Raw genomic sequence first — 24,927 nt, 5'->3', positions numbered from 1 at the left:
GGGTCTTGACCACATATCCTTTATTTAAAATTTTTAAAGATTTTCTATCTCAACCCTTACTTATCAGACACAAAACTCCATACAACTAAGATTAAAAAAAATAAAAGAATCCTTTATCCCTGGCAGAAATTAACTCGCTGGTGACCATTGTCTCCTTGAAATCCAAGTATCCATTCCCGTCAACATCCAGGGTCCTACATTTCATAGAAATGTCATTGCAATAAAAAAATCTATCAAATATTCAGCCGCTGAACAAAGGTTGATATCTTTTTCCAGTATGGCTTCGAAAAAGATTAATATCCAGTGTATCAGAACTGGTTTTCAGCCATACTGAAAAACTATTTAAAGCATCAAATTAAAGACAATTTTCCATGAATATTAAAATAAAAATATAAAATCAATACCAGTTTTGTTAGCCTAAGCCGTTGGCCGTTCCAAGCTACCAAAACTGCATATATTCTTACATTTTTTTTTATTTTAATAACCACGGAAAGCTGTCTTTAATAGGATAAGATAAATAAATATTCAATCCTTCGATTTTTGTGTTTTGCTTACAACTTATGTACAAGATAAAAACTCATAATAATATTATAGTTCAAAAAATTGTTTTATTATTCATGGCATAAAGTTAGAGACAAGATAGTTTTCTTCTTGTGAGACATTAAAGTCAAGAATTTATCACAAAATGGATAATGACACATTTTCATTGGAAAACTGTATTTTTTCCCTAATGGTCTCAGTTATGGATTTTTTTTGCATTATGGCTCCGAATAATTTTCACTTAATTAAAACATGATCCTTATACTGAAAAACTTGCATTGCATTTTATTTTACTATCTGCAGAAAGTTATCTATAATACAATGCTGCAAATAATTAATTTTACCTCCAGACATGATCACAAAAATGTTGTGTTTTCATCCCAGGCTCAAAATATTTTGAAAAATCTCTAAAAAAATTAAACATGGCTAATTTCCAAAATAGAAATTGTGTTAATTATGGAATATCAAAGTCTTTTTTTTATGTGTTGGATAGCTTTATACATTTCAAAATCATCCTATTGTTTTTAAACTCTGCACAGTGATTACTGTTAGTTAAATGAAAGTGTGAAAAATCTATAATCATTTCCAAAAAACCAGGTTTTTTTAAAAACACAAGTTGCCATGCTCTTAGATTCTAGGGGAGAGCTAAGTGGGTCAGGAAAATAGCCTAAAACACCTAAAGACATTGATTAAGCTTCACCAAAAAGCATAATTAATTTGGACTACCAGTTCTGAGATTTAAAGCTTCATACTAAAAAACTTCACTACTTTAAATTATCGAAGGATGTTTTTAGCTTTTTGGATTGATAATTGTCTTTGTTTAATATGATTATCAACAATTCTGTAAAGTTATTTAATATTGCAAATGATTGTGTTTGCAATTTTGTTGCAAAAAAAGTTTTTTGCATTAAGGTTAATCAACACATAAATATTTATTTAGACAAACAGCTTTATGTATCTTTAAAGAGTTCAAGAATTATAAAAGAATTAGTAGGTATTTGAGATATATTCCTGAAATTCTACTAAAAGTCACTTTGTTCATTTAACAAAAAGCAATGGTAAAATTTTTAAGGATCTTTAGGAAGTTGACAATGAACACTAAATTTTTACACCTCAAAAAATAGGTTCAACGACAAACGTAGGAGTGGAAAAACATCGTCGTGGACAAACGCAGGAGTCCCAAACGTCAGAGTGGGACAAACGCAGGAGTGGGACAAACGTCGGAGTGGACAAACGCAGGATTTTTGGGACAAACGTCGGAGTGGACAAACGCAGGAGTCCCAAATTTTTTTTTTTCAATTTTGAATTTTTCTTTAATTTTTTATTTTTTTTCAATTTTTATTTTTTTTCAATTTTGAATTTTTTTTTCAATTTAGAATTTTTTTTCAATTTTGAATTTTTTATCCACCCCTCCCCCCCCTTTATTCGGTCCCCTTATTTTTCTCAGTTAGGTTAGGTTAGGTTAGGTTATAGGCCAGGGGGCCGAGCGCTGCGGCTATAACCATTATTTTGTAGACAGGGGTATAAAAATTCAAAATTGTCAAATTATTAAAATAGCGGACACTCCTGCGTTTTACTTAAGCAATGTCCACTCCGACGTTTGTCCACTACGACGTTTGTCCACTCCGACGTTTTTCCCACTCCTACATTTTGAATACATTTACAGGACAATACAATAAAAATAGGAAATTTAAACACTGCAATGCTGCAAAACGTTTTTAATCCAAATATTTGACTTGTAGATCAGTATTTTAGTGGTTATTTGCCCTTTTTTAAGCTGACTTGGGTTCTAGGTCGCCTTGGTCCCTGTGATGATTTAGTTGAGTGTTTCTGATATTTGCCTTTTGAACTTACTTGCGATAAATTCCACCAGAAGGAAAATCTTGTCGGAAAGATGTGTACAGATCATCTAAACTTACTAAAATAAAAAATAAGAATTGTAACATCTCTTTTATTATGGCTTTAAACCCGATTATAATTATCAGCTGGATTAGAACCAAATCTCAGCCGTACTAAATAATCAATTATAACATCGTATTACAAACAATTTTCTATGAATATTAAAATAAAAATCAAAAGATTAATAATAGGTCTGTAATCTGGTGTAAGATCCATGTAATAATAAATCCATTGTTATTAGGTAGATTAATAAATAAATAATCTATAAATGATGAGTTTTACTTTTAGCAGATATATCATAAAGTTGGATCTGATAGATGATGAATAATACAGAATAAAACATTTAAAAGTACCTAGCTTTTGTTTTGATTTAAAATTATACCACAAAAAAATTTAATTAAAAAAGATATTTTTAAATTATTACAAATGTTTGGTTGTCCAAAGGATTGAAGTTGTCTATGCAAATAATAAAATAGTGGGTGTGTGGAGTGGGGCGAAGGGTATTTTTTTGTTGAAAAAATTGCATAACTATTTGTTTGTAATCTCTTGAAGTATTTTGCATTATCCAAGTTTTATCCCTGTATTCCTGGGTATACCATTATCCAAGTCACAGGAAGTATTTCTAAGTTTATGAATAATGGTGTAGTATGTGTAATGTATTATATTTTGAGTTGGTAACTATTCTCAGTGCCTTTTTTTTTTGCTGTTTTACAATTTTATTACAATTTGATGCTGCTGCACTTCCCCAAATTGTTAGATGATTATACCTGAGTCTCTAGAGGTATGATATATTATCCAAGTTTATCCCTGTATCCATGAGATGAATTATACCCCAGTCCCAGGAGGTACAACATATTATCCAAGTCACAGGACGTATTTCAAAGTTTTTTAATAATGGTGTTGTATGTGCATTATATTTTGAGTTGGTAACTATTCTCAGTGCTTTTTTTTGCTGTTTTACAATTTTATTACGATTTGATGCTGCTGCACTTCCCCAAATTGTTAGATGATTATACCTGAGTCTCTAGAGGTATGACAAATTATCCAAGTTTTATTCCTGTATTCCTAAGATGAATTATACCCCAGTCCCAGGAGGTACAAAATATTATCCAAGTCACAGGACGTATTTCAAAGTTTATGAATAATGGTGTAGTATGTGCATTATATTTTGAGTTCTTAACTGTTCTTAGGGCCTTTTTTTCTGTTTTACAATTTTGTTAAGATTTTATGCTGCTGCACTTTGCAAAATTGGGACACAATATGTTAGATGACTATACCTGAGTCTCTAGAGGTATGACAAATTATCCAAGTTTTATCCCTGTATTCCTGAGATGAATTATACCCTAGTCCCAGGAGGTACAACATATTATCCAAGTCACAGGACATATTTCAAAGTTTTTTAATAATGGTGTTGTATGTGCATTATATTTTGAGTTGGTAACTATTCTCGTGCCTTTTTTTGCTGTTTTACAATTTTATTACGATTTGATGCTGCTGTACTTCTCCAAATTTTTAGATGATTATACCTGAGTCTCTAGAGGTATGATATATTACCCAAGTTTTATCCCTGTATCCATGAGATGAATTATACCCTAGTCCCAGGAGGTACAAAATATTATCCAAGTCACAGGACGTATTTCAAAGTATTTTAATAATGGTGTTGTATGTGCATTATATTTTGAGTTCTTAACTATTCTTAGGGCCTTTTTTTCTGTTTTACAATTTTGTTAAGATTTTATGCTGCTGCACTTCGCAAAATTTGGACACAATATGTTAGATGACTATACCTGAGTCTCTGGAGGTATGGCGCATTATCCAAGTTTTATCTGCTGTACTTAACTTCTTAGGTAGCTTAGATTTTACAGCACCTTAAAAGAATGACTACAAAATACTTGTCTAAATGTTCGTCTGTCCTTTTGTCTATAAACGAGAGATAGGGAAAAAAAGCAAGTCTATTTTTCATACATATTTTTTAAACATCAGTTACAATTATTGCATTCAAATAGCACATGCCAAAGACTTTAATTTAGAAATTAAATAACCTAAAATCATTGATTCGACCTTGCCTAAAATAAAGAACTGGAAAAGGTTTAGTGGTTGAGATCTTAATGGACAGGCTATAAACCTTATTACTTTTTATAACAGTGTATATAAAAGGATACAATGGGCCAATCAGAACATTAGTTCGTCAGTCTAGCACAAAGTAATTTGTCCTACAAGTTTTCGTGGTTTTTACTAATAAATAACATTTAACTTTTACTTTTGTATCTAAGCTATTAGTAACTTCCAATAAGGCGCTACTAATGAACAAAATTTGTCTTGTTTAAAAAAAGAATAAAATCTTACCATTGCCCATATCAAAATAATCAAAAATTAATTAATCTATTTAAAAAGAAAATAACTAAACATTAAGATATGCACTTTGATTGGTGACATATTACAATAAGTTACTTTAGTAGACTGCAGTTTTTGTGTACTTTTCAAATTAGATTTTTATAATCATAACGTACATTTCGACAATTTTGATACTTAATAAGCCCTTGTTATAATAACAAGAATGACAACATCCATAAGTAGTGAAGCACAAGCCCTAGGAAAATAGGGATAGATGTCACCACTTTTGGCCTACCTATTCTATTGACGTCATGGTAGAGGGAAAGGGAAAGGGAAGGGGGAAACTCCATAGAAAAGAGATGGGGTATAGGGTATATCCTGGCGTAAATAGAATAGGTAGGCCAAAAGCAGTGACATGTATCCCCATTTCGCTAGGGCACTATATACAGCAACAATCTGTTGTTAAAAGTATAAGCGGCAATATCTGCTTTAGAGCAGTTCAACTACACTAAAATAGTATGGTAAACTTTGCCTAAAGAGTATCTTTGCTACTTTCATTAAAAGAGCGATCCTAACAATATAATATTTGGTATTCATTAACATGTGGAAAGTAAAAGCTTTGATTAAGGACAATTTGAATGATTCAGGAGAAAATCAGAGAGAGAGGACAATAGGCTGTTTATTACACTAGTCACCAAAGTTTTATATTAACATTTTCTTATTCGTTGGCTTAACAACTTTGGGGACTGAATTTTGAATTTTGATTGGTTGTTTAAATTTGTCTTATTCCTTTAGATCCCTGGAAGAAAATAAACAAAATATAATCAAACACTTTACTAATGTCTAAAATACACAAATTAAAATTTCTTATTGCATTAAATTATCAGATAGTAAAATACATTTTCAAAAGTAAGCCAATTAAATCTATTTTCTATCTATAATACAAAGTAGAACGATGTCTGTCTGTTTGTGTGTCTGTCTGTTTGTTTGTAGCGAAGGATCTCGCTAACCGCTCAACCGATCGGGTTCTCCTTTACAGGGTAGCTTCTCATAGTTCCCGGGAAGGTTTATAACTATTTTCTTGGGGGGTGGGACACCCCCAACCCCCCTAAAAATAAAAAATACCCCCCCCCAAATTTTTTTTTAAAAATTCTTCTTTTAAATCTAAAATTTTAATTGGTTTGATTAAACCTCTTGGGACAAAGCCCCTAGAGGCTAGGGGCGAAGCCGCTAGTTTAATATATAATGTAAGTGTGGTAACAAGTATAATTTTAAAGTATGTTTAAATCTAACATCAAATTACTAGAGTACATGGCAGATCTACGACTAGCCAAAATATAGTCAACCTAATATCATAAACACAGTTTTATTGTCAAATTCACAACTACGTATATATGTATAAACATGTGATATTTGACTTGAATTGTCCTAAACTATCGAACAGTGGTATCTATCTATAATCTGTAGAATAATTCTTTAAATTATGATTGGAGCACCAACTCACGCTTAATATTAATTATACAGGGTGAGTCAGAAAAAACTGAGTTTTTCGATTTTCAGAAACAACCAGAAGGAATACAGAAAAAAATAATTATATGTCCTTGTTCTCTGTACAAAAGCACATCAATCTTTTAAAAGGTGTTTTTCATTATCTCTAAAAATGCGGCCTCTATGATAGGTGTATGGTGTCAAAAAATGCCTTGTGTGAAAAATGTTGATTAATAAAAATTAAAATACCTCATCTATTTTGTATAAAAAAATCTTTAAATTTCAATATTTATTTAGAAAAAGGTCTAAGAAAAGTACTTAAATGAGTTTTAAAGGTGAAATGCTTTTTGGCTCCTCACAAAAGCATTTTTAGAATACTGAAATTTGTCATTTTTTCATATTTCTTGATTGTGATGCATGTGGTTCAAAAGAATCTTCTATATTAATGTATCTTATAGTAAAAAGAAAAAAAATCCTTTTTATTTGACAAAAAAATCTCTTCAGATAAAAATGTTATCAAGGTTTGAATTTTTAAAATAAAAATGCCTTTTAGAAACCCTACCCTATTTAAATGAAGTTATTATGATGAATTATAACACACAAGTATAATTTGTCAAAAGGGGGCGGAGATTTTAGAGATTAAATCCAGTCTTGCACCAAATATAGAGCAAATTCAGGGGGAAAGGGGAGGAATTTAGGAAACAAGATGAAATATTTCTGGTCATGAGCTGGTTTTCCGGTCATGGGGTGGTTAAATCTTAACAATAGATTACAACAAAACGTTTGATTTATAATGTGATAATTTAATTTAAATAAATTGTATTTTTAAGATGTTAAATATTTACAATCTGTTGAATAAAAATTTTAATAATCATAAAATATGTTTGTTTATCTTTTTATAATGGTAGACACTTTTTATTATAAATAAATCTACCTAAAAAGTACAAAATAATGGCCGAAAAAGTCATCACACACACTTTTTGAAATCTTTATGCTCTAAAAAGCGCCGTTGTTTTCAGAGATATTCAAAAACACCTTTTCTAAGTTTAATGTATATTTTTATAGAGAACAAGAACCTATAATTGTTTTTTCCATATTCCTATTGGTTGTATCAGAAAATCGGAAAACTCAGTTTTTTCTGACTCACCCTGTACAAAAATGACAAAATCCATAAAAGTGAAGCTCAAAAGTAAGATTGTCAGACGAACATTAACACTAAAAGAAAGCCATGACTTAAAGAAATAAAAGTATTGGTTAAAAAGTTTGGACACTGTTCGCTAGTAACAAAAAAATAGGATTTGATGATAGTTGTCACAGCAAACGAATGAGAGAACGTGTTTATAAAACTTTTATTACTAATATAATCTACAATGTCCACTCCCTCCCTTGGGGCTTCTTTCAAGATCTTGGACAGAATAGAGAAAATATATATGTGTGTGTGGGGGGGGGGGGGGGCTTACATGAAGGAAGGGGACAATGGAATTTTTATTACACTTGTCCCCGACGTTTTTAATAACGTTTCCTTATTTTTTGGATTATTTTTTTGAGACTTTTAGTTAATTTTGATTGGTTGATTTATTAAGTTGGGTGTCTAAACGTTTCCAACAATTAATATAATCTACACAAGGGGTGATTTTGTGTATCATAAAAAGGGATATACATTAATTTATCGGCCATCGGTCTTATCCATTCAGATCCCAAGGGGGTTATGTGTGCTCCACTGGTAAATTAAGTAAACAGTATCTGATACGTATATGAATTACCAATATAATATAATATAATGCAGCATTATAATAAATACATTGATATCAATTAAAGATAATTGTCTATGTCTCATTGCAGGCATAGTGTATGTTGTACCTACAATCAGAGATCTAAAGGGATAAAACAATGGCCGATAATAAATATCTCCAATGATCATTCTCCAAATTACCCCTTCTGTGGATAATAATTAGTTGTTAAACGTTTGGACACTAAACTAAATAAACCAGCCAATCAAAATTCAATAAAAGTCTCCAAAGTTGTTAAGTTAACGAAAAAGTTATTATAAATCATTGGGGACTAGTGTTATTAAAAGCCCATTGTCCCCTTCCTTCCTGATATACAATATATATATTCAGCAATATGACCTTGTATCAGCTATTCTTTCAGTATATTTCATATGTATATATTAAATATCGCAAAAAAATCAGTTTCTGGCGTTTTCCTCTTCTAACTTTTTTTTTCAATTTAGAAAATCCCCCCCCCCCCCCTCCTAAGAGAATAATACCTGTTTCTTTCTTATTGAAAATGTTTTCTTGTCTATCTGATTTTTTAAGCTTCACTATTAGATGTTGACATCCGTTTTACAATATCAAGTTCCATCCCTATATGAAAGCTAACAATATTTTTTTATGAAAAGATAATTAGAATTGACTAGATCATTTTTCTTCTAATTTTTCAATATATCTTATTATCTTATATGATTAAAAAGTTTTCTGAAATCCGTCAACAAACATTTATATTTTTGGTTGATTTTTTATGTATTTAGTTTTTATTATCATTTGGTATGTAAAACAATCTATCTTACATTGTCTTATCTCTTCAATTCTTGCTCTGATCTTAAGTTATGACCTATTTTCTTATGATAATACTGCAACCTAAATTTCTATGTTTAACAGGGATGCAGGAATCAAACAATGAATTTAAATAACAGTTCATTTTTTAAAGAAACTAGACAAAATTACCCTTGGTGTAGATTTAACTTAATTGTGGAAAAGTTTAGATAAATGTATCTAAAGTTTTCATGCAAACCCAAAGAGTTCATTTGAAAATATGGTTCCAGGACAAACGCAGGAGTCCCAAACGTCGGAGTGATTCGGTTAGGTTAAAATATGAATGTACAAATAAGCCCCCCCTAAGGGGTTAGGCATTTAAAAAATCTAAAAGATGGTCTAAAATAGGTTAGGTTAGGTTAAGTGTCCACTCCGACGTTTGGGACTCCTGCGTTTGTCGTAGGACCAAAAAACTTTAGAGAAGTATGATTTACAGTCCACTTTCCATTTCTTCCAAAAAAATCCTTACATTGTTGACTTTTGGAATATTATAGGGAAGACTTAGGAAAATATTTTTTGCTATTGTCCTTTCTACATCCCTGATATTTGTAGATGGATGACAAATATTTGTCGTGTGAACCCTGGGTGGTGCAAATAGACATAACCTAGAGACATAATGTCTTAATCAGCCAATAGGAGAATAATGATAGTGCATTCGAGATATCTCATTGGTTCAAACATGTTACAGTTCTTGGAAAGTAAGGGCATAATTTTTTTTTTATTTCGTTCGCATTTAAGTCAGCTATAAATTGTCGCATATCTTAGGATAAAGATATTCTTGGATAAATTATTTGAAGATATGACAATCCACATAATAAGTTAGTTGTGAAAAGTTGAACTTCTGAGGATAAAGTTAGCTTTTTATTAAAATTTCGTCACCAGCATCTCGTATGTAACAAAAAATAAACAATGGTTTTTGTCTGCTAAATGTCCCTTTAAAGTTTGACGAAAAATGGGGGTCAGATGGACCATCTAGATGTATTAGGTCTATTGCGGTGCAGTTTCCACAATTAACACAATACCCAGGGGAGGCACAGGGCTCAGCAATAAATCTATAAGTATAGATGTATAACCAGACAACTACCTGATTTCCCTTTTTTGTCTGCTAACAAATAGCTATATTCTCTTTTGTAGCGACTTGGCTGTGTAAATAACCTAGACGCTATTGGTTGATTTTCAAAGACCCCATTGAAAGTCGATACAGGGTCCCTGGAGGTGGGCTCGACAGCAGTTTAGTTGTGGCTCTACATTTTTAAAAATTTGGTAGGTTTTAATGGTTGAAATTGCAGACTGCTTTGAAAAAGATTATATGTTCAAAGAAATTATTATAGAAAAGCTTCTCTATTTAAAAAGTTTTATTTTGAGGTTTTATAATTTTTAAATCTCTTGTAATTATTTACTTTCTGAGCTTCTAATTTACTATTTTTCTCAACTTTCATATTCCCTACTTCGCAGGTCTCTTTATTTGTGTTGTGTATGTCCGACTGTAGCTCCGTTACAACGTAAAAGTACTTTAGCTCACAGGGTTTTGTGATTTTTAAAGGTATTTTTATATTTCCCTTTTTTCAGGTATAACAGTTTATATAATTTTCAAAAAATGTGATTATTGAAAATAACTATTATTAGCATATATTGTTTAATATTGCATGAAAAAAACAATTGATTTTCTATAAATATTTTTAAAAAAGAATAAAATAGAGAAATAATATAAAGATAAAGTTTTTTTTTTATTGCATTATTGTTATTATTATCCTTCTCCATGTTATTTTTATTTTTAATTAAATCTGGTCTGTATTGTTTTTAGTCTAGAGATGCAGTTTACAAGTTCTGGAATTTTTTAACAAAATTTTTATGGGTAGCATGTTTTTCTTATTTTGACCCTTAAATCTTTGGCCCCATTTGGGGTTTTATAGTATCCAGTTCTAAGAGCTAGAGAGTTAAACATTTTGTGTTGCTTCCCTGTTAGATTAATAATTTTAAGAAGAAATATATAACATTTTTTTCCTTTTGTTTCAAAAAGTATTTTTAGAAAAAGTTTAATTTAGAATCAGATTGTTTCTATTGAAACTAATAAAAATTAGATTTTTTTTCAATATTTGTTAATTAACAACCATTATCTAATTAACAAATCTTCTGATATTTGATGGCTAATTATTTACCTATTATCATACGGGCTGTTCATGACACGTCTGATCCAACAACCTTGAATAATTAAGGGGAGCCATTTTCTCCTTTTCTGTCAAACATCCAGTGTATTTGGATAAGTAACAACCAACTCACGACTTTTGATTAACTGTTTGATTAACTGTTCATGCTGATGAGTTGCACCTGTTTTTGGCCAAGCCATTCTCTCTACTTTGACTATTAATGTCTCAGATCTGACAAAGCAGCATTAGAAACCATTTGAACATTTTTTGTTATGACACAGGGTCAAACAGAGTTTTTAACCTCTCACCTCCCTAAAGGCAAGCAGATGCACTACCTATTGAGCCATGATTGATAGTTATATTTAAAGGCTTATTTTTATTTATTTACTTTCCTAACTATGTAGATTTTATAAATTGAATTTGTACATATTTTGTTCCCAAAATTTTTAATTTTATGAATTCATATGAATAATATTTCTCATTTACATCTATTTACTGCTGTGAAAAATTTGAATTATAACAGATGGTTGTAATAAGTTATCTCATAAACTAAATGTATAAAATGTGGATTTTTCCCACCAAAATAGTCAAATTTACACAATTTTACCTAAAATTTTACACAAAATATAAATAAATAAATATTCTTGAAATAACAAAACTTTTTATTTTCTCCCCGAACTCTAGGGAATACATGTCTGTTCTGTCAGAAAAGAAATATATTTACTATTCATGATGTATTCAGAATATTGTAACTTGAAAACTAGCTCACAAAATTTTCCTCAACAAACTTATTTTTCAAAAAAAATATCAGTTGTTTTCCTGAAATGGTGTTCACAATATACTTTTTGTATGTTTAATACAGATAAGTTCTTAAAAAAAGTATTCCTAAATTTGTAGCTAAATCACCAAAATCATTTTTCTAAAATTGTATAAAAAATTGGATAAAGTTTTCTATTTATAACCCTTCTATGATTTTTGAACACTTTTTGAAAATTTATAGAGAAATTTGTCCAGATAAATGGCTACCAATAACCAATTTAGTATTTTTTTTAAAGAACCCTGCTAATTGTATCTTAATTGATAGAAAGTAATAATAAATGATAAAAACATAAAAATCTTCCTCTTTATATTGCTAGAGCTTTGCATTTATTACTGTAAGAGAAAAGTTGCTATCAATATTTACCACTTAAAATACATTTAAATGATAACAATCATGATTTATTTCTTGGATTTTCCTAAATTTTTGTTTATCTGAGCAAATTAGTCAAAGTAAGAATTTTATACAATTCTATGTGCTCTTCTACCTAAACTGCTATAAAAAATTTCCCCCAACTATTAAAGTTAATTTTTAGCTCCTTTACCCTCAATAAAAACATGAAAATATTTGAATCTTTGCAATATATGTAATAAGATATATAAGTTGGAAAAAATTTTAATGTTAGAGATTTAAAATCTGCACTAAATTATAAGTTTTTTTTATATAAAATTCGTTTTTTGTATAATTCTTTATCTAAAAGCAGAAATACAATTTAAGTTAATTAATTTTGACATCCGTGATAGGTGGATTGAAAACTACCTGCGCTCTAATTGGTTGAACAATGTACGACACTTAAGCTGCTCCAATCAGAGCGCAGGTTTTTTAAATCCACAAATTACAGATGTCATTGAATAGTATTTCCGACTTAGATAAAGAATTATACAAAAAACTATTTTTACAAAAAATCCTTAAAATTTGATGCAGATTTCAAATCTCCCTCTAACATTAAAATTATTTCCAACTTATATATCCTAATATGTATATTTTTTTTGTCTAAGATACCTTTCTTTCCAACCTAAATACTAATTAGCTGAATCTCAACCATGCTGTACTAATTTCTCTCTAAAGATTTCAGTAGTTTATCTACATATTAATTAATCATTCATTCATTTATATTTTTGCTAAGTAAATAGATAAATGTATTAATTTTAAAAAATACATGCATGTTTACTGTTTCTGTGTAGCACTAAAACTTCCTCACTGCAGCACTGAATGCATTCCAAATTATTTCTAAAGTTGTTACTTATCTAGGCAGAACAATAAGATAACTTCTGCTAATATTCTTATGTTATTATAATTTTATAGGATCTGTTGTATATCTTTAATCTTGATTTCTCCTAAAGGGTGGTAGTACCTTCCCCCAAAATAGTTTTAACCTTCCCAGGACCAATGAGAAGCTACCCTGTATAGAAAAACCATATCGGTTCAGCTGTTAGCGAGATCCTTTGGTACAAACAGACAGACAGAGATACATCTTTTTACTTTATTATAAAGATAGAACCTTTATAACTCATGCACAAAATCCCTAATGTCAAATGTCTTGCATTCGTTGTTTGTTTTGTCATCATCTATTCTTGTTTTGCCTATTCAATTTTGTAAGTTTTTGTACTGTGTATTAAAATCTGTTTTGTGACAAAAGAAAGTTGACCATTTCAGATTTTATTTATGTAACAACAGCTATGCAAATAAGCGTACTCTATTACTAGACAACATTTTCCATATTTTGGGTCAGTTTGGAAGTAATGAAATTATCTAAGCCAAACATTAACAGTGTAGCAACTTACGACAAATATACAAGGTGGTTTAATTATAAGAAGTTAACGATATTTCCAGAATTTGATATATTAAGAAGGAAGAAGACTTAGAACAGTAAATAATACTGCCCCCCCCCCCACGTTGTTTTGTTTATCATAATTGAGGGGCAAAAACGATTCATCATCAATTTTTCCATCCCATAAGATATGCTCTTCCTTGTTTTTATTTGTTTTAGAATTGCATTGTGGCTGGAGTCAAAAAAGAAACTCTACTACAGAATTTATGCAAAAAAGGGCAAAAATCTCAAGTTTCAATATCTGCATTTTTGCAAATAAAACATTCATAATATGCAAATTGCATAACCATGAACTTTAGTTTTATTTCAAATTTTAACCATACATGCAGAATCAGATTTTTTATTGTTTCTTTTTTTAATATCATATTGCTATTAAAAACATTTTCGATGATTTATCCTTATGATAAAGCAAAAGTATGTCTGTCTGTTTGTCTGTACCGAAGGATCTCGCTAACCGCTTAACAAGGTAGCTTTTCATGCGTCCCGGGAAGGTTTACAACTATTTTGGGGGAGGATACCATCACCCTCCCAAGAGAAATCACAAATTTTATAGATTATTTAAATAAAATTGGTTTCGGGATTCAACTCCCCCCTCCTCAAGTGTCCTTAGAGGCCTCTAGCGACGTAGCCACTAGTAGAATATAAAGCTTTAAAAATTTATATGCTTGAATCAAAACTTTGAAATCATGTTTCTAATAGATATTAATTAGTAGTACATGTGTATTAATAAATGTGAACAAATTCTGGTATAACCAAATTTAATACTCATGAATATTCTATGTACAAAATTAAACTTTGACTTAAGTTGAAAATGAAAGGCCTGAAAGTTTCTGTATTTGTCTTTGATTTGAATTCTGTTACAAGCCCCCTTTATATAGCATGGGTGTCGCATGTCAAACATTTTACCGCAATTTTAAGGAAAAAACCGTGGATAACATCTAGATGAATTGATAAACTGTTAGATTGTTTCGCAGCCATTTCTTTTACTGACATCCAACCCATTTATTTCATGACCCTTATCTGGTAGTCCTAATTTTTTGCGCCATTTTTTTGCCAGAGCTTTACTCCACACAAAAACTCTAAAAATCAATGTCAGAGAAGCAGTAGGACTTATTTCAGGTAATGAGGCGGTATTGGATCAATATTCGATTCACCTTCGCAAAAACGATCGAATGAGCTATGTGTTATGCAACAGTCGTTTGCTTAGGGGATGGCAATGATTTTTTTGTTTTACCCTTTAGCTTGTGATAAAATTGATAACCATCATAAAAAGCTTCTTTATTTCACATTATTTGTATTTAGGCCCTAAAAATACATAAAAAATGTGTTGTAAGGCATTCAACAAGGCAATAAAAAAACTTATTGTATAAGAATTAAAATTAAACACTCTCTTTGCAGTATCTCTTTATATGCTTTATTTGAAACTATTGGCTACTGCTCTAGAGGCCTCTATTGTGGGAATTGAATTTGATAACCCAATTTTTTTTTTTTTTTTTGAGGGGGGTTTAAATTTTCTAATGGCAATTTTTCTTCTGAGGTTGGTGGTACTCTCCCCAAAATAGTTATAAACCTTCCCAGGACCTCTGTGAAGCTACCCTGTAAGGAAGAACCATATCACAGTTAGTGAGATCCTTTGGTACAATAGACAGACAGATAAACAGACATTGTGATACCTTTTTTTATAGGATTGGGGCTATTATTTGTTAATTTAATGCTATAAATATTAATTGTTTAAGTATTTACTGAATATATCATGAAAGTTTATATATTAATATATTACAGATTTTTACATGATTTCTTTCCATCGGTATATTGTGTGCCAATAAATCTATAAATATAGATGTATAACCAGACAAGTACCTGGATCTCCCTGTTAGGTACCTTTTTCGTCTGCTAACAAATTAATTTCTGCTCTTTTTTAGCGACTTGGCTGTGTCAACATTCCCGACGCTATTGGTTGATTTTCAAAGACCCAATTGAAAGTTGGCACAGGGTCCTCGGGGTGGGGACATACAACCTTTAATTTAATTGTTTGACTCTAATTTTGTGCCTATCTGACACCCAAATATTCCTCTTCTCAAATCTAATCTAAGTTTGTTAGGTAAAGAGGAAGTTAATATAAGGAGAGGGGCGAGGGAAAACAAATGGGAAAGAAAGAGTGAGAAAGGTAAAGAAAACAGAAGGGAAAAATAAAAAGAAAGAAGAGGGTGGATTGGGTGAGATAAAACAAGCTGAATTCAAAATCTAACCAAGGTAATGTATTGGCATATAATCTAAGGCAAATTCAATGGAACAACAAGGCTGTCTACAATTTCAAAATACAGACTAGATGAATTAAAATCCTAAAGTTACTGAATTTTAAAGCAGCTTATAGTACATATAAAAAATGACGTCATACAATAATTATACTGGCCTATCATTGGTCATTTGTATTAAATAACGTCATTATTTTTGTAAGCACAATAAGCTGCATCATAAATTTACGAAGTTAATTGCTTCATTGTGGTTGAGCTCTCCTTAGATATCATGTTACTATCAAGAGAACCCTATGGCATCATCCGCTTGTTATGAGATGCAACACTCTAATGTCTTTTTTTAGTATATAAGGTTAAGCACGATCTTTGCTCATGCGTTCAACTTAAAAACTTCAACCTGAATAAATAAGCTTGAACTAAGCTGACTTGGCAGAAACTAAAGTGTTCAATAGAAAATTTGTGCATGCCAGTGATTTTTCGATTTTCATAAATATTACAAATAACATGTACTGTAGATAAAAGTTTTCAGTGCTCATACAGCAATGGATTTATTATTACTTGGATCTTACACCAGATTATCATGTACTTTAATAAAGAGAAACTTGTAGCATGCTAAAATAACGATCCTCCCACCCACTGCCGTTCCCCAAGCTGACAAATAAATGTTCCCATGTTAGCAACCTAAATTGACGGCAATATTGAGAGAAGATTAATTTTTATTATATTGTTCTATCTTTCCCAGGTATTTATAGTCACAGATCTAAAGGGAAAAGACAATGCCCGATAATTGATGTACATCCTCAATGATGTTACACAAAATTACTCCTTCAGTAGATTACAATTTATTTTTTAAACATATGGACACTCAACTAAATGAACCATCCAATCAAAATCCCCAAGTTTGTTATAGAAAACGTTATTATAAAATTTTGGGGACTAGTGTAATAAACAGCCCAATATCCCTCCCCTCTCTGATTTCTAGTACTTCCTCTTCCCATATCTGTAACTAATCAAAATAGTAATTATCCTTGATCTTCATTAACCTAGAATTATCAGGGATCTTAAGGGATAGGACAATGGTTGGTAAATTTATGTAGATCCCTAATGATGATAATCTATACTATCCTTTCTGTAATCAAAATTATTAGTTAAATTTGCAGGAACCAATCAATTAGGATTTACGAAAAGTACCCAAAATATTTAAGAACTAGAGAAAGTGTTTATAAAACGTTTGGTACCAGTTTAATTTACAGTCCAATGTCTCCTACCTCCCTGAAAATAATAATTGTAGAGTGGGTAAAACAAAGATAAAAATATGCTTTCAGTCAGTAAGCTGCTCTATGCAGGAATAAGGTATAACTAACAAGAGAAATAAATCTAAGATAATATTTGTGGGGCTGATGGAGAGGTCGTCATTTTTACTATTTGTTTCCCCACAACGACAGTTGAAAATACGTGTAGGTTTCATAATTTTCCAATTAATTTTGTTGTTGGTATAAGCTCTATGAATTGTTCAATAGGATCATTGAAAAAATTCAAGACAGATAATTGCAGAAAGACAAACAGACCAAATGTATGCTAGAGTAGATGCTGATTTGTCAGGGGAATTTTGCTCATCTATCTTAGATAGCAGCTGTGATAAATTTGTTTTCCCATTTTAAGTATGTTGTGCCCAAAGCATGTAGATTGTAGACTAATGGGCCAAGAAGATTTATTGCAAAATGAATCCTGTGTAAGGAATATTTAGCTGTTTAACTCATGTAACAACTAAAAAATCCCAATACCTATTTAGGATTGACTAATAGGCAGATAGATGGACAATGTTGTATAAAGTAAATTATAGAGTAGCTTGTGCAAAAAATTAGCAATATATGGTTTTCTTTGAATCAGCGTGGTCTTTTGTTAAAGCGAGCAAATCCAACAAAGCAATAAAGTACATTTGTTGGTTTTTAAACAAGAAAGAAAATTATCAAAAAAAATGCTTTTAAAAACCCAAAATTCTATACATTAAAAACATTATTATTATTCGTGGAAATTCTCTGTAATCAATAAGATACACGATTTCTCAGAATAGCTGAGAACCAGTAAAAATCAAGCAGAAATTATTTAGATTCCAAGCTGGAACTGGAATACTTGATTTATCAGTTTAGCTAAGAACCGGTTCCAATCCAATAGAACTTAACTTATATAAAAATGTCATTATATATAAATACAATTTAGATAAAATATCCTTGTAATATAATAGATACATATAAAGATAGTCATGAGGAAATATTTAAAAATATACATTGATATAAAAATTAGCAGTTATGTCCATAGAGGCCTCTAGGGGCACGTAAAATCTTTTAATCTTTGTAAACATAAAAAAAATATTTTTACGGCCACTTGATGGGGTTAGTTATTTTTTTGTTGATGCAATTTGTCTCAAAATAGTTATAATCCTTCCTAGGAACTATGAAAATCTACACTGTAAAGGAGAACCATATAGGTTCAGCGGTTAGCGAGACAGACAGACAAACAAACAAACAGACAGAGATCCTGTTACTTTAGTATAAGGATTAAGTATTGAGAAAATAACATAGATATAAATGCATAGATACAAAAGTAGGGGCAGAGAAAAAAAAATATACTTTAAGAGCAGCTATGTATATAAAAATTACTATTCTGGAAGTAACACTAGATACATTGCACACTTAAATTGTTTGGGTTACAAAATATACAAAACATTATTGGCAGGGTAATTGTTTGAATTATGTGAAGCTTTTTATAGTGCCTATAAAAATTGACGTTATACTATAGAGCTTTTCATTGGTAAGTTAAAATGTAAACTGGCCAATCATTGGTAATTTTGTCTGTGTATTAATTTGCCTATCATTGTATGACGTTATTTTTTTATATACACTATAAAGTTCGATTTAGGTTCAATATATAGGGATTAAACCCTTGTGAGATACTAAAAATACAACACCAGAAGTCAATCTTATAAGAAGTTATATTTAATCATCTTTACAGCTTAATGTATTTTTTAAAATCGCTGTAATCCCATCTTAAGCTTAAGATTTCAGTAACTACCAAACCGATTGATTTCTCAATTGTTGGAAAGCTTTACATAGTTTTAGGTAATTTATTTATCTTTATACTTTCAAAAGCGAAGCTTTCTTATATTTAGGGACGGCCCGCCTGTACATCCGTCCGTAACGGTTAGTCCTTTCCGTTAATTTATTCAGGTTCGAATGTTAAATATCAAACTATGGATGTCAAACTTCGTATGATGATTCTTTTAACAGTTAGGTACGACTTAGAAAGTGCTGTAACTCTATAATCGTTACCATTTAAAACATGCTGTTTATTTTACTTTTTTAACATCAAATTTTTTGTCATCCTTGCTAAGTTGTACTTTCCTACCCCCACCTCTGACTAAATTGTGTAAAGAATCTTTTACTACTGTTCAATGCTATTATATCAGAGTTTTAAATAGAGGGATTAAAACCAAGGATTATTAAAACCCCACTGCTGTTAATTATCTATGGAGAAATCAATCTCCAATCTCTTAAAAATGAATTTTGAATTTTGTAAGGGGCCTTATACTGTTATATTATCTAGGCCAGCCACGTAGTTATGGTTTGCTAAGCCTTACAATATAGAATGTAACTTTGAAGCCAAAGAAATTTAAATTAATCTTAGGAAAATATATCTAGATATTATTTAGAATCTCTGCGTTATTTGGTTGGAGACTGCGTAAAGTGGCACCAAAAAAAAATGACGTCATACAGTTAAGTTGACCAATGAGTGGCCAGTATACACTGTAATTGACCAATGGTAAGATTTATACTGGCCTCTTATTCATTGGTTATTTTATCGTATAACGTCATTTTTTTGGTGCCACTTTATGTTGTCTCACTTGGTTGATTTAAGATTTAAAATTCTTTACAATCAAAATATTTTAATTGAGGGGATGGAGGAGGTAGTTCACCCTTCATTTAATTTGAGGTTTGTCATCCGTCTGTAATAATGTGTCTGACACAGATATTTTAACATTTTTAAACGTTTCTATGTTTCTAATCATATTAAATCTGTTGAAATGCAATAGTGCGGATATATGTATAAAAATGCAGCTATAGTTCCAAATTCTTAAATTGTTTTCTGTAAAAATATAATCACGAAACCTATTACATTCTTAAAAATATATAAATGTCTCGAATTATATCCAGATTTCTACAAATATAAAAAGGTACAATCAAAAGATTGAAACCAGTTTTTTTAGCCTGTGGCTTCGGCACCTCGGGGCTAAAAAACTGGTTTTAATCTTATAATTGTACATTCTATATCCGCTGAAAGCCGTTTAAAATACGATGCGAGAAATAACTATTCTGTGGCAATTCCTTGGATGCTGTGAGAATTGGTGCAAAAAATATGACGTAACAAAAAAAAATTAGCCAATGAGAGGCCGTTATGACCAATGGCGGCAATGGTAGTGGCCGACATTGGTCAATAACGGCCTCTCATTGGCTAATTTTTTTTGTTACGTCATACTTTTTGCACCAATTCTCACAGCATCAATTCCTTGACAAACAAACATATCGACCAACAGATGGATGGATTGACAGTCAGTCATAACGTAGAGAAGCTATACTTCCACCAAATTTAAGCGATTTATTTTGTTTAAATTTGAATTCTAAACAAATAGTTTGTGTCTGATGAATCGTCTGCTAGGACAAGGAATATATCTAGGAAAATTACTTTATCTGTAGATGACAATTAGTGGTTGAAACGTTTGAACACTCAACTTAATAGACCAACCAATCAAAATTAAGTAAAAGTCCAGAAAGATGTTATGCCAACGATTAAGAAAACGTTATCTTAAAACTTTGGGGACTAGAGTAATAAACAGATCAATGTCCCCTTCCTCCTTCTTGCGGCATATAAGAAAATGCTTTTTTCCAAGAACCTTTCATTTTCCACCTTTTGATTAATTATCCCAGCTTTGTGTAAAACTAAATTGTTTTACAGAAGCCACTCAACCGTAAAATTGAAAATCTGAATTTGATCAGAGGAGAAAAAGAGCCATTCAAATAGGATTTGTTTGCTAGCTAGGGTTGAGACAAGTTTTTGTAAAAAAAACTACTTCTGTTTATCTATAAAATTTGGGTAATCTTTAAACAACTGAACTCAAAAAAATATGAAGAATTTGAGGTGTAATTTTTAGTAAAGCTTTTTTTAACTGTAGAAAACTATATTCATTTTATTATTGGGATGGTTCATCTAGACTTTCTCTTTTCTCCATTTTAGTATAATGCTATTACTACCAGCTTATACCAACAGCGAAATTAATTTGAAAAAAAATCACAAAACCTATTCATGCTTTTTAGCTGTCATTGGGGGCCAACACTTGAATACAATTGATAACCTTTTTATCTGCTCCCCAATTATTATTTTAGATTTATTTTGCTTGTTGGCTATACCTTATTCTTGAATTACTGCTCTGAATTCTTAAGTATTTAACAAAATATCTTTAGTGCTCAGATAATATATTGTTAGCTTTTTATTAACTTCAGTTTAAGTCTATAAAAAAGTATTTAAATAGTTATGCTAATATTTTTAAACATCATAAAATGTAATAAAAATACAATATTAAACAAATTTTAAAATTTAATTGTGATAATGTTTTTAAAAAACACTTGTATGTATATTTATGGCATAAATAGTGCAATTAATAATGTTACAAATGCATATAAAAGTCTAAATTAATAAAATGTAATCTTTGTATTTGGCACTTATTCTTGTCTTAACCTCTTTTTGATGAAGCTTTGTGTTTATCAAGCGCAAATTAATTTTTTGCCGGAATCCTTATTCCAAAAGAAAATGTTGTCTTTGATGAGTGTACATTTTTAGGTTTGGTGCGGCGAAATGTTGGGACGCCACTTCTGTTATTATATTAAAAGAATGAGCATAATTAGAGACCAAAGTAAGGCCTCTCGTTAGTCACAGAGTGCGGAGCGAAGCTATTAGTGCATTGGGGGCTTCACCAAAAAACATCTCAGGTACGAATGGGTTCCTTTTGCTTTTTAGAAGTGATACTTGACCTAAACTGCTATATGGTCAAGACAATCCTTCACTTTTTTATCTATTAATTTGAAAACTGCAACTATCAAAATTAAAGCTGTCTGGAGTTTACTAAAAATGACTTATTCATTTTCTTATAAGTATCAATAAACTTTTTTATTGGTTCCTTCACTAACTAAATCTTAAAGAATAGGTAAATCTTATGCAATAATCAATTTTTACAAAAAATAGACATCTCATGATATCATTTTATGCATTATTCCTTAACTTACATAGTATCTTTTCAACTACAAAAAATGATTGGGTACCCACAACTTGAGAGCATAATATAAAAGTAAGCTAAATAAAGAAATATTTAAATTTTTGCTGTGCGTATTTCTATACTTAAAAAAAAAATTTAATCAATACCTTTTCCTTCTTCATTCATTTTAGAGAAAAAATTTATGATTTTAATTACAAACTTTAAAGTATTTGGAAATATATTAATTTGATTATACAATAATACTTTTTAGTAGAAGTACATAAACTTATGATAAGGTAAATAGAAAAATGGGATCATGGAAAGAAAACAAATTTGCAGATTTTGTCATATTTTCACAGTAGCTTTTCTCCTATTACTAGCCACTGCGGAGGGCTATAACCCTGCAGGGCCTATTTCCTAACCCTGCAGGTCAATCATTAGCATTCACCTAAACTAACATAACAACTTTGTTTTCTTTCCAAGATCCAAAAAATGTAATGAATTATCATGTTTTAGTAATTTAGAATTTAAATAAAAGTATTACCTTAATAGCAAGGTTACATTTTCAGTTTTTTTGGTGAGAAAACCAGGGCTAAAATAGAGTTTGTTTGATTTTGTTGTATTTTCAAAATTTTGCTGTTCATTCTCTGAAAAATACAAACACTTACTAACCAAAATATTTGTAGTTTTAAATTACCTTTTATGCGCATTTAAACTTTGGGTATAGCCCTTAGTGACAATGCCTCTTAAGAGGCGTTTTGTTGTGATTTGATAGTAGCTTTTCTCCTATTTCTAGTCCCTTTAGGGGACTCTAACCATGCAGTGCCGATTGCCTAACTCTGCGGGGCAATCACCCAACCTAACCTAAAATAAACAATTTAAAGCTACTGTGAAAATAAGAAGAAACGCCCCATAAGAGGCGTTGCCACGAAGGGGACTATATCCCCAAACATTTTTAAAAACCGATTTTCATAAGAAAACCCGTCACAATACTACCTGCCTAAAACAATGTAGCAATTTTGGTGCAGTTTGGATAAATTGATTCTACATACCCCTACCCACATTTCCTTCAAGCCCCCTCCTCCCATCTCTCTCTTATTTTCATTTCTCTCTCTATCTCTCTATTCTCTATCTATTCTTATGTCTATTACTCTATTACCTTTTTCAAATTCCGTCCTTTTTTCTATTTTGAAAGTTCCAAAGTTACTCTTTAGCTCGCATTTGCTGTTCCTGGAATAAATGGGGTATTCCTAATCATTTATTCACGAGGGCAAAAAATATTCATTCCTAAACAAAACACTGGATAGGAATAGCATTCTCATCCTTAGTCCCTAGGATTTGATGTGACTTCATTGTGTCGTTGTCAAAACAACGCTACGTCCTGTGCCTTGGTTGCATTAAAAAGTCGCAATAATATAGTGACAAAAATCACGAAACCTTAACTCACCATCCATAAGGTTGAAGTGTAAATTACCCACAAGCCCTAATTAAAGTATCAAGGGAAATAATGGGAAGGATGCAAACTCGAATCCGCGTCATACCAAAGACGTTAAAAATGGTACCTACCTGCTCTGTTTGCCACAGGACATTAAAGAGTTTGAGTAGGGGGAATGCCTTGGCCCCAAACAGGCGCAACTCACTACCATGCACAGTTAGGATCTCTAGACAAAGATCGTGCAATCAAAGGGTTGGTTGTCTGCAATGTACTGTACCACGGGTATGAGGTGAAGGACCAAGAGTCTGGCCTTGAGTTGACAAGTTGACTGTTCAGTCCAGGTGCAACTCACCCACACGACATTAACATAAACAACTTTGGGGACTTTTAATGAATTCTGATTGGTTAGTTTATTAAATTTATTGTCTATACGTTTCAACTACTAATTGTAAACTAAAGAAGGGGTAATTTTGTGTATTAACATCGGGGATGTACATCAATTAGTCGGCCATTGGCTTATCCCTTTAGATCCCTGGGGGAAATGAGTATTTTTGCTTCTCTATGGATGTTGACATTCTTGTAAATGTTCCTCTAACAAGGTGACACAACCTTAATTAATTCTAGATATATTGGCCATTATTAAAGCAAATTTAGGTTAATTTTAATATAAAATATACTGTACTAGTTACTTCGCCCCTAGCATTTAGGTGTGGACAATTTCTCTTGAGATTTTGGAGGTATCCAGTCCACCTACAAATAGTTACAAACCTTCCCTGGACCTCTAATAAAGTTGACTGTAGAGGAGAACCATATCAGTCGAGCGGTTAGTGAGATCTTAAGCCAAAAAAAAACAAAGACAGATTAACATCCTGTTACTTTTATAATAAAAATAAAATTTCTGTGTTTTTCACCTTTTCACTGTAATTTTGTATGAAGAAGCATATTACTCCTAAGCATCTACTCTATAACTCATAATGTCCGTCTGTCTGTTTGTTATGCTCAGTTTTCCCTCTATATAATTGGCTGATATTCTTTCTATTTATGAGCTATGCTACTTATGTAATTTTTTTATATGCTTTCCAGAAAAAAAGTATAAGTATATATTAGTAAATACTAGCAAGGATTTACAGGGATAAGACAATGGCTTATAAATTGATGTACATCCCCAATGATGTTATACACAGTTACCCCTTGTGTTGATTGCAATTAGTGGTTGATACGCTGAGACACTAAACTTAATGAAACAACAAATCAAATTCAATGGAAGTCAACAAAGTTGGTTA

At 31.0% G+C, this 24,927-nt stretch overlaps 2 protein-coding genes across 7 annotated transcripts in view; both read right to left on the bottom strand.

The window, feature by feature from the left end:
- Window positions 1–24,927, bottom strand: part of LOC145327655 (protein zer-1 homolog) — a 350,140-nt gene that overhangs the window by 150,229 nt on the left and 174,984 nt on the right. The window lies entirely within an intron of this gene.
- Window positions 92–4,304, bottom strand: LOC145327507 (neuronal calcium sensor 2-like). Its single transcript, XM_080171053.1, has 4 exons — window positions 4,227–4,304; window positions 2,395–2,458; window positions 885–947; window positions 92–194 (listed from the first exon to the last, which is right to left on the bottom strand). The coding sequence occupies exons 1-4, from the start codon at window positions 4,249–4,251 to the stop codon at window positions 92–94; spliced, it is 255 nt and encodes an 84-aa protein (XP_080027179.1). The 5' UTR covers window positions 4,252–4,304.

The sequence above is a fragment of the Acartia tonsa genome, chromosome 9, assembly GCF_053477335.1.
Source record: "Acartia tonsa isolate MP-2025a chromosome 9, ASM5347733v1, whole genome shotgun sequence".
NCBI lineage: Eukaryota > Metazoa > Arthropoda > Copepoda > Calanoida > Acartiidae > Acartia > Acartia tonsa.
This window is presented reverse-complemented; position numbering and strand designations above follow the sequence as displayed.